Source organism: Symphodus melops (genome assembly GCF_947650265.1).
Source record: "Symphodus melops genome assembly, chromosome: 13".
Classification (NCBI taxonomy): Eukaryota; Metazoa; Chordata; class Actinopteri; order Labriformes; family Labridae; genus Symphodus; species Symphodus melops.
The window spans coordinates 21,748,931-21,760,805 of NC_136703.1; the positions used below are offsets into that span (position 1 = coordinate 21,748,931).

At 38.2% G+C, this 11,875-nt stretch overlaps 1 protein-coding gene across 1 annotated transcript; it reads right to left on the reverse strand.

Annotated features, from left to right (window-relative positions):
• Window positions 1-3,332: 3,332 nt before the first annotated feature.
• On the reverse strand, window positions 3,333-6,728 carry mfsd4ab (major facilitator superfamily domain containing 4Ab; the record flags this gene model as incomplete). The annotated part of the gene is made up of 10 exons (XM_079360319.1): window positions 3,333-3,727; window positions 3,832-3,952; window positions 4,043-4,113; window positions 4,209-4,356; window positions 4,695-4,868; window positions 4,980-5,095; window positions 5,500-5,662; window positions 5,753-5,992; window positions 6,194-6,392; window positions 6,499-6,728. The coding sequence occupies 10 exons, from the start codon at window positions 6,726-6,728 to the stop codon at window positions 3,642-3,644; spliced, it is 1,548 nt and encodes a 515-aa protein (XP_079216445.1). The 3' UTR covers window positions 3,333-3,641.
• Window positions 6,729-11,875: the final 5,147 nt, after the last annotated feature.

An 11,875-nucleotide genomic window follows, 5' to 3' on the forward strand; every position in this document is an offset into this window, starting at 1 on the left:
GCAATGTGTTCTTGCGTAGGCTTCTGTTGGGGAAATATTAAGTCGAGCTCATACAGTGGAAACAGATTTCACCTGTGCAACTTGCCCCTATATGTAAAAATCTGTGGTAGGCAAAGTAAGGCCAGTTCTGTTACTTAAACAGCAGGTGGTGCTAAAGACCACACTCACAGAGGATATAATAAGTGCAGTTCCGAGCCAGATATCCAGTGATTTATCAATTTCTTTTGTGTAAATCAGAAATGCCTGATTAATTAAAACTACAATTAAATGTAAAGGTTGCCAAGTTTAGATTTGTTCTCAACCATGCATTGCATTTTTTTTCCTGTTTTGTCACCAAAAAGCTGTGTTGAGAAATCCTCCACAGTGAGGATGAACGTGAAGTGTAACCCTTTATTACATCTGTCTGCTTGTTCATCTATTCCTCTTATCTATTCTCTATCTACAATCAACCAGTTCACATAAAAGTGATTGAGGGTGCAGATGTTTATGTTATGGATATACATCGTTCTTTATTTCATTAATAGAGTACTAGTTATCATAACAAACATTTCTAAGTATGTGTTAATGTACCCATTAGCGAGATTTTTGATCAAGTGTTGATATACTTATTTTTACATTCTCATATCCTTAACATTCATCAGGCTTTCATCCACGTCATTAATAACTTGCCACTTTAGCACCACATTTAAATTGGCTTAATGTTTTATTCCCTTAAAAGATTAGACATGTCTATGAAATGTAATTTCAGGGGTTCAGTATTCCATGAGCATACTCTATCACATTCGCAGTTTGAAGTTGTTCATTTTGTTGCATGTGCAGTTATGTCCCACAAACACAAATTTAAGTTAAATCAAGTCACAGTTTGTGTGACTCTTTTATTATATCTGGATCTGTTTAGACTATAAGTGACTACCATCAGATTAGTCGTGACTCTTTTGTTGTATTTATATGAACAGCAAGGAACGATTTCAAGTTGTGCAAGTCAACATTCAACAGACAGGCCATATTGTACAGTGTTGTCTAAGCTGATTTTGGGAATATCAGTTTCCACTTAGCTCGACTAACAAGTGACACTAAACATGGATTTATTCTAAAATATGACATTTGTTCAGAATCTTTATTTTCTCAAATACAACGCATTTGCAGGAATGAAATGTCATGGCTAAGACGGAAACTGCAGTGTCTAATGATTTGTTATAGGTCAACCAGCGGACGAAAAACAGAACTCTGGGTTGGTGACACATGCAGTTGTGACACATAAGTAGACAGGACAAGAATTACAACACTTTCAGGCACAAATGTCTTATTGAAAATCTCCCTTATGACAAACTGAACCTTTTATAAGTACACAGAGACTATTTAGAATCAAATAATTGTGGATCAGGAAAGCACATATTTCTTTGAAAATAAAATTCTGTAAGTTTCTGAATATTAAGGCTACAGAGGTGTGCAGAGGTCACAACAGTGTCCTTTTATTGAATATGACAGCCGAAGAGAGACAGGAAATGTTGGGATGAGAGAGTGAGGGATGACATGCAGCAAAGGGCTGAGGTTGGATTCAAACACAAACAATGGTGTGACAAGGGTTCAAACCAAAAATAACTGCTAGACCATCCAGAGCCCCAAACAAAATGTTGTTTTTATTTAACCAAGAAGAACTTGTTGAGATTAAAAATCAAAGAATATATCATAAATGAATGTCCTTCAGGTGCGAAATTGAACCTCTCTAAGATAGTGACACCACTTGGATGTCGTAACTTCATATGGACCTTCTTTCACTTATCACTGATAAAATCATACTGGATGATTTGGGAATAGCCAATGGCATAATTTCTGACTAATAAAGATCAGCATCTCCCTCTTTAAATATTACATCAACTGTTTAATATAAGAGAAGGCTGATATGATACATTCTCTATTCACTATGAAAATAATTTTGATTTGAATGCAAATCCCTCTTCAAAGCATCTCCTGACCCCCTTTTTAAGCATAATTGGAGTTGTCAACTATAGTCAGTATCACATATCTTAAGTCTGCACAGAATATTAAAGGCAATGTTTCCTGCTGTTATGTGAGTTGACTTGAATACAGCTCAACAAAGACAGTTCCCTGCAGGATATCGAAGATACTCATTGTGCTCAGTTTTTATTTGGATTAGGTTAAATAATTTCTTCCTCACACATTCAGTTGTTTGAATACAAATTCTTCAGCCACAATAGACACTTCTGGGGTTTTTGTGCCTGGCTGAATTAAAGATACTATGTCAAGGCAAGGCAAGTTTATTTATATAGCGCTGTTCAGACACAAGACAATATACAGTGCTTAGCAGACATAAAAACAGAAATACATTCAAACAAAACGTAAGGAATAAATGCAACAGAAATCAAGAAAACGGAGCAAAAATGTACATCATTAAAAGACAGAAAAGAATGTAAAAAAATAGTACAATGGTACAATTCATTGGGTCTCTTGGTTGTAAATATTTTATATCTGTTGACATTCAACAGGAGATGAGAGCTGCCTTTGAGAGGCCGAGCAGAGAAACAAGGCACGTCTTCTGTTGTTTCCCAAGCCTATAGTCAGAGAGCAACTGAAGGACTGCTTGTGGTGTATCGAGTCATATTCACAACTACATCACAGATGAAAAGAACAACCCTGAGTCTCTCCCTCTCTTCTGAATGATTAACATTCAGTTGTTAATGTTGGTAGCAACACCTTCTATTCTTTCTTCTCACAACCAGGTTGTGTGGGCAGTTTTAATTGACCAACAGCCACCTTTCAACAAATATGAAATTGTTTATCAAACTGGCTCTGTAGCCATGACAACCTATATTTCTCATGTGATTGTTGATTTCCCAATATAGGGCAACAAATTCCCTCTCCCTGGATGTCTGGAGGAAGTTACAGTGACATGTGTAACGGTTACAAAATAAAACAATTCTCTAACTACAGCAACGACAAGACCTACTTTGAGCTCTGTGCTGCTGGTCTGGTCTTTGAGTGCTTCTGTAATTGTTACAACTGACCTGAAAGCTCAAGTTAAAGATTGACTAGTCAACTTTTGAAAGACTGGCAGACTGTTTAACATTGGTTTGAGTTCTCAGGGTACCAGTTACTTGACCTTCTAAAGATTGACTGATTTGTCTCTGTTTAGATGTTCTTTGCATCACGATAATTGTTTCTCTAAGTTTACAACACAGTGAGTAGATGTGTTTCTGTTCATAGGCCAAAAAACATATACAATAATATGTTTAAACATTGTTCAAAGCAAAGATTTAAACCAAAGAGAAAAACACAGAACACACCAACACTTGTTTCATTTTCAACAGGTTTTGTTAATTTATTTTCATACAATGAAATATCTGATGCAATAGAAAATAGAAAACTAATCCATAATTGAGAGACTGCTCTCCACATAACAGAATAACACACACACTCGAACTATAACGTCTAACAGTGGCACAATATCAGCAATGCAAATACCAATGTTATTTCAAGCACAATGCAGGTAGAATGGTATCCTGTTTATTTTAAGACTTTGGTAAAACATCTGCAGTCTTTGATGATAAATTGCTGGAAAATCTTATATACTGTATTCCCCGTACAAGAGCCAGGACAAAACACAGCAAGTTCTGTCCCTCTCAGCTGCTCTCTTTCTGTTCTGTTTTTGCTGATTCAACCTGCTCTGGGGCAGGTTCTTCCACCATGGCTGACTTTTTCGTTGTCCCTGTTGAAATTGCAGAAGAGAATGTGAGCGTGGAGGTGGGGGTGTGAAGAATAAAAATAAACAAACGTGCAACAGCAGCCTCAGTGTTTGAAGATTGACTGTACCTGTGAGGTAGTTCCTGTGCATTCGGGCGAACAGCATGAGACCAAAGAAGACGATAAAACCTATGCAGGCTATAATCATTCCACACAGCAGGAAGCTGTAGCTGCCTTCAGTGTGGATAATCTGGGGATGAGAAAGGAGCCTTAAACTGCTGACCATGAAGTAGAATCCTTTTATTATCTATTTCTAGAAAAAGATGCTAAAAAGACTTACTGAGCCAACTACAACTTGCATCACCATCTCTCCCATCCCTGCACTTGTCACCAGGACTGACGTTGCACATCCTGCAAAAAGAAGAGAAATGTATGTTTCATTTCATCTGCTTGCTTTGTTCTATTAATTTTTTTTTTTTACATTGTGCAAAAACACTTTATTATACCCTGATAATCCAGGATGTCTTCAGTATAGGCAAGCATGCAGGGGAATATGCTGCTGAGGAAAAGCCCACATAAACAGGTCCCGACAAACAGAAAGATGCTGCTGGTGTAGAAAATGAGCAGCATCAACACAGTCACAATCGCACCCGCCTGTAAAAAACAAAGACAAAAGGTTATCGTCAAGGACTAATGGAAGCTCATTATTTCAGAACATCATGGAAGAGGAAATAGACAGAAGTAAGGTACTCTGGTCCTGGCTCAAATCAATTAAGTACATATTTACATACAACAGTACATATTTAGGACACCATACAAAAGTTTTACACAACAAAAAAAAAGTCAAAAAAACTGAGGGAAGTTTTTTTTCACCATAATAAAAAGAAAAATACAGAGAGATAAATATGATTAAGTAGAAAGTGTGAGTTATATAGACATGAACTTCAATTTGTATCATCTATGATGTCATAGCACTCTAATAGTTTTATTACCAGGTTGAACATGAGGAGCCTCACAGGCTGGAAACGGTAAGAAAGAGGAATGGACAACAGGCGTCCAGCCGTGATTGCTGCCCAAAAGATGCTGGCCAGGTAACCTGCAGTCTTAGGGGGCAGCGACATAGGTGGGGCCACTCCGTAGTAGTAAACAAAGCCGGCGTAGGCGCCCTGAGAGGAAAAGGCAGAGTCTTTTGATGTCTGGTTTTGAATTCAGTGTGGAGCGCATTTTGTCCCCCTTCTTAAAAAATTACGTAGAATATAGAACGCACGCCCACTCACCACAATACCATCGGTCATAAAGAGCACCATCCCACCAAGGATATGGATCATAAAGAAGGATGCAGGCAGCCCACGCAGGTTATCATTCCGACAGCAGCTGAAGATGTCACCATGACCTGTCACACAACCACAAAGTCACAAATGTCCGATTGCAGAACTAGAAATGTTTTCCATCCTCAAACCAAATCTGATTCCTTAACGTTTGAGTACTGGCTGATACCGAGTACTCCTCCTATAGTGTGAAAACAAATATACACAATATTTCTGTTCAATATACTGGTGGCTGGCATTTTGTTTGTTTTGACTTATATTCAACCTTGTGTTAGCAGCATACTGTTGGTTTTAGGGGTTTATTGATGATAGTAGATGTATTTTCTGATACCCAATACCACATTTGAGCCAGTATCATCAGCCTTTACCAGTCGGGACAACTATTTTATTCTATTTAAGCTCCTCCGCAGTGTTTAAGAGCCTCTGATAGATAGGCTCTGTATAAAACTCTCTTCTTCCCCATATCTACCTCCAGCTTCATGTTCCCTTTGCTCCACTTCTGTGCCCTCTGCCCCCTGCTGGTTCTCCATTGCTAGTTCATCTTTGTCCAAAAGTCGAGGAGTGGCGCTTTGGCAAAATGGGATCAGCTGCTCCCGGTACATCAGGAATAGGACTGCAAGGGGCACGGGAATCTGAGGGTGCACATATTATATCAACATTTTTAAAAGCAATAAGTAACTCCACTCTTGCAAATCAACTACTGTATCATTACAGTTTCTTACATTGATTAAGGCCATGATCCAGAAGGCATAATGCACACTGGACTCTTCCTCTCCCACATGGGCTGAGTGGCTGTGAGTTATGTTGTGATCTGGGATCGGAGCGTGTCTCAGCATGAGCCTGACGTGATGCACGATCTCACTACCATTCCCTGTGCTGTTCCCGCAGCCGGCCTCTGAGAGGAAAGGATCTGCAATCAGTGGGCTCACCAGGGCTCCGAACCCGATGAAGAAATGAAGAGCCTGCAGAAATGAAGAATGCAAAGCCCAGAGAAATAACTCACTGTGTTTTCAGGACATAATTAGCCCATTACTGAATAAAAAAGTACTTCTACTAAGCATATTTCTTCCTTTTTAATTTGTCAAAATTTGCAGAGAAAACTATGCTTGAGCTCTATAATTGCTTTTATGTCTGTTCTTGTACAGCTGAGGGAATTGTTTCACCTGTAAAAAGACGGCTGAGTCCCTTTGATAGATGGTCACCAGTTGGATGTTAGCAATGGTGTCAATAATTCCCATCGCCAACCCGGACACAGCCATGGCAACAGCAAGCAGGAGAACATTAGTGCAGAGCGGGATGATGGCAAATATTACAGAGATGATGAGGGCAGAGACAAATAGGGCAGAAAGAGCACTGAACAACCTTAAAGGAAGAAGAAAGTAACAATGATGGTGGGTCATTTTTAGATCACCTATTGATAGTCCAGCAAAGTTAAGGGGTTGACCCTTTGCGAGATCATGATACTTACGTCCTCTTGAAAATGCCACCAATAGAGCTGCCAATCAGCAGGAGGAACTGCTGGGAGAAGAACACCCAGGTAATCTGATCGATTGTTGACTTTGTTTGACTTTGCAAGTCACAAATTGTAGGTCCAAGAAAGGCGATGCAGAGACCGAAACTGAAGAAAACGCTCCAGTAGGTCAGAGTGTGATGGGCATTTCTTTTGAATAAAGTTAGTATCCGCTCATCCACAAACATCTTGGATTCGATAAATACAAATGTTCCCTCAATAAAATGGGCTGCCAAGGATATTCAACTTTCAAGTACAGAAAAATGAGAATGTGACGGCTGCTCTGTGAAGTGTTGTTTCTTGATCTCTTTTAAAGCTTTATGCTCCCTCCTCTTGGGATTGCTTAACTGGAAAGGATGTTCTCCTGAGTTAATGGGTAAGGTGGAGATCCTTCCAACAATAATACGACCATTTGAATTGTGTCAATGATTAGCAGTGGAAAGGACTGTGTTGAAATGCTACCATAAAATGTGCATTTATGTGTCATGGCGCTAACAACCTCTATCAATGCAAAATGTGTCATTCTGGAAAAAATGAATCCGACCTCGTGTTCCTTCCCCACTCTCTCACAGTCGATGATTTCTGACTCTATGTGCTGTTCTATCTGCAATAAAGGCATTAAAAGCCCCAAAATCAAATCCAGCAAGTTCTGTTTTAATACATCTGGTACCAAGATCAAGACAAGTAGGTCTAGTGAAAAAAAGAATTCTTGTTGAGACCCCATGAGTTTTCACTTGCCTATGTCTGAATTTCCTCATTCATGAAACTATACACACACACACACCCATATTAATGCTTTAAATTAGGCATTATTTAGTTCACTGGCACTTTGAGTGAAGGGAGAGCTGCAGATTATCTGATTATCTTTGGGCTTCCAAAAACCAAGATTAGCAATAACAACAAACTCCACAAAAACTGTGATCTAATTGATACGTCTAATACACTATATGTTTGTCAGTACCTAAGAATGTTAGCATACTAAAGTACTAGGTGGTTTAACAGGGTAAACATGTTATTTACAACACATCTGAACAATACTGTAGCTATTGTCAAAGTGATGATAGCATGCTAACACGAGAGTTTAAGCTCAAACATCACTGTGGCCGTGTACAAACTTAGACTTTTCTATATGTCTTAAACTTGAAATTTGTAATTTACAAACTATCTTGAGACTGTCTGATTGTTGCCCCATGCTGTGTATTATAAAATGTAAATAATAAAAAAAACTTGAAGTTTGTATTTGATCATTATTGAATTACTTTTCTTGCCAGCAAGTGTGTGTGGAACCGTCTAAAGTTCAGGAGGGTCACTAAGAAAACTACATTGTTTAGCTTGACACAATTTAAGAATGGATGCCAAGGTGCCAAGAAAGTAAGACTGAATGATTCCGATAGTTCAGCTCCTGGACCTCCAGTAATCTAAGAATAAAAAGAAGAAAAAAAAAAGTTTATTCTTGAAGATATCCTTCTGGACATGTGCTGTGTCCTAAATTCTGTGTTACAAACTTGACCACAAGTGGTATGAATAGAAGAGAGACATAATAGCTAATCCCATTGCTGATTACAAAACGGAAAGGGACCTGTGGCTTTGTCCAAATATGGGTTTCCGACCCATGGCTTAAATAAGGAAACTAAAGGGAGGAAAATCACACTATGGGATGATAATTACACAAGTTAATGTACCGGTAGTTATCTTTAAACCATTAAAACCATGGAGCTGTAAAAGATATAAAACCATTTATAATAAGTTGTATATCTGCATGATGACTATACTATATAATACTTTGTCTGTGAATCAATTAAATCTCAATTCCTGCTCCTTTAAACAATATGAATTATCTACGATACAGTTAATTTCTTGTTTCTGCTGCTGAGTTCCTCCTGTTGTCTATTTGTCTCTTAAGATGTAAGTGTGATTCATCTCTATGCTGCAACGTAAAATGTTTCTTATAGCTGAGTCCCTCAAATGTTACATGCCGGGTTCACGTGCAGGCTGCAGAGCTAAACTGCGTAACTGATTTGCTAACAAGTCCTGCAAGCTGGAAATGCTGCACAGGTACTAAAATCCCTGAGAAATACACATGTTTATACAAAAGGCATTCATTAACATCCCTTTCCTCCTTCTGAGATATAGCAACTCAAGATGAATTCTTCAGGTAATTGTCAACCAACTTGCTTGAAGGGGTGTGAGACATGGTTGTTAAAAATCAACAGTAACTTAAAAGTCACCGAAGTAGGACATCCGTTTTTTGAATGAATTATAATAAAGTTGAATAAAGAAAAAAGCATCTTTGTATTGGTTTCTTCTTACTTTAGAAATTGGGAACATTAGCTGCATTAAAACATCTGTGGCTGCAGATTTGAGTGACACAATTTGAGATGTTTTTTAAATTTGTCTTCAGCCATCTAGTGAAAAAACGTGGTCATAAGTCTGCACAGTCGAGCTCAGACAATTATGTGACCTAATATGAAAAAAAGGAGATTCTCCACACCATTTCAGCACTAGGTGGTGCCCAAGTATTTCTTTATGCATAATTTAAAGCACGAACAATCAGCTTTCTTTCTGCTAGTGGCTGTTTCTAACCACACGTTTATGTATTTTATTTAATTCATTGCGGAGATGAACAAAGTGAGAGTTTGATTCTATTTCTCCTTTTGTCTCTGGGTCTCTTTTGTGCCTTTTTATAATTTGAATTCTGCTCAGACTAAAAGCAAACAAAGTCATACAAACACTTTCTGTGTAGAGGGAGGGGTCAGTAGGGGTCGTATTGAGTGTGTTTTTCACAGCTCTTATTGGTCTTAAGGGTTGATTTATCCAAAAAACACAACTTCAATCTTTACAAGTTATAACTGACAAATAATACATCCAATGATTCATGTTGCAAATTGATCGTTAATACTTTTTTACTTTTCTTTCTTTGACTCAGAACACAGCATTTATAAATCAGTGTGACACATGTTTTTCTGATGGCAGCCACAAGACATCAGCAGTTTGGTCGAAAGTGGACAAAGACAGCATTGACTCGCTCCTCTCTCTGTCTCATCTCCTTCGGCTGACATTTAGCCAACTCTCAATCAGAGGCCTGAGGCAGAGCCAGGACAATGTGACAGGAATCATAATCTTACAGGTCTGTTTTCTCACCCCTTCTATTTGCCTTATATATAGTGTTTTTGCTTCGAGGGTTTAGTGAGCATTGAGGGAAAAGAACGATCCTTTCATGAAAAGAACAAGTAAATGAAAGGATTACGTTTGAATGCCTCCAAAGCCGGGTGTATTCCTTCATACGCTCATGGACATGTATATTTATAGCGTTTTGCCTTTTGGCTCAAGTGATCTTTCTTCACACTACTTTGTTCAATGTGCAAAACACACCAAACATTTTTCCATTCAGTTACCATTTGTAAACGCTTAAGCACATTTGAGCGAATGACTTTACAAAATAATTTCAATAAATCCATCTCTTCTATGTTCAAAATACATACAGTATCTAAGTTAAGTCTCAGTTAAATATTCTTCCTTCAAATAAAGTGAATTTATTTGATTACGTAGGAAAAGAATGTCTTATTGTTAAAATCTGCTGAGTCTTCTTTGACTTGACTGACATAGAGCTGCAGTAAACTCTGCTTGCCAATTTGATAAACTCATTGTCAGGTTTGACCAAACAGAGTGGACGGACGGGGCTTCTGTGTTATTGGAAGATTGCAAACACAGTACTATCGTAGAGCTCTTTCGCTTCATGCAGTGAAATGTGAACACTTTGTTCTTTCTTTGTTCTTCTTGATCAGCATACAAGAATATTTTCTCCTTTATGCACAAAAGGAGTTAGCTTCAGAAAAATAAAAAATATGTTTGAACGTTGGAAGATGAAAACTCCCTTCTCAAAGGACTTTCAATCTAACAAAACTTCTGAAACTTTTGTAACCTCATTTAGCAACACATACATGCCAAGCTTTATTTTGAAGTGTAAATTAAAGGTTTTGGTTCATTTGAAGCCTTTGGTGAGTAAACTGTGGTGTTTTGCTACTTGTATTAGCTCTTCTGGAGATAGAAACACAGATAAGATAACAACTGCAATTTTATAATAGTGAACGAAATGAACTAGAGGTCACTGATATTGGTTTGTCAGAGCAGACACAGATACTGATGATTAGCGGTTTATGAGACCTGATAACTGCTTTTTGGAATTTAGATTAAAATTGAAAATCCCTCAAAATTTAGAATTTGGAAAATGACAAACTTCAACACAAGACTTTGTTTAAATGCTTAACTGGAGACTCTCTGTGGCACCCGGGCTTCAGTGTTGATTGGCTATCATCAGTGTGACGTCTAGCCTATCAGAATGTGTTGTGGGCGGGACATTAAATGAGACAGAGTGGTTTAGAGAAAAGGGACCCTGAGGGAAAGACACACCGGCAGCAGAGACCAAAGTTGAGCTCTTCTTTATTCCTTTTTATTATCTGCAATCGGTACTGAGACATATAATTAGCTAGTTCAATAATCGCTCGACCCCTAAAATGAATACCACGATAGCAATCCCCAAGAGGAGGAGGAAGTTGCAGTTTTTAGGTTGTATTATAACTTGTCAACTCATGCAGGTTTCCATGATTCAGAATTTGCATTGACACAGAGGGGATCACCTCATTTCTCCTCAAGTCATGAGCCAGTCTTTTTAAGAGACGTATAAGCCAACTATCCAGATTTCTCTGGTCAGTAAGTCAGTTCCCGTCTCCCCATAGTCCTTGGTGGAAATGGACTGCAGTTTCTCCCTCCCCTCTCAGACATCTCCCCAGGCCCAAAATAGAGTCAAGGATATATGTGTCATGCAAGCAGACATGTCTGCAGAGTAAATCAGGGCTACAAGACTCTCTTTCACCAGCTATTAAAGCATTTAAGATATTAAGTTCTTGTGGAAATTGAAACACGACTGGTTCATTGGTTTATTTCAGTTACATTATTCCTAGAGCGAGAGGAATTAAGAATATTGTTTCGTTTCTTTTAAACTGATTGACATTAGGCTGATTACAAATAACAATATTACACAGAAAAGCCAAACCTGTGCTTAAAAGATGATGCACATGAGCATGGCAGCCATTATGTTTCCTATCCAAACATATCAAACTAACTGGACAAAAGTGTCTGCAGGAAGGGAGACTCTGTTCTACTGAGTTCAACACTAAAATTAGCGTGTTTCATTTGGTTGGTCTTGACTTTATGAATGGAATGTGTAATGTATAGAGGTGCATGTTAAGGTGGTTTAAGTATTTGAAAAGTCTGTGGTTTTGTTTGAATGTAGAACAAAAGAAACTTCATGGCCTTCATTTTCCTGTTTCAAGTT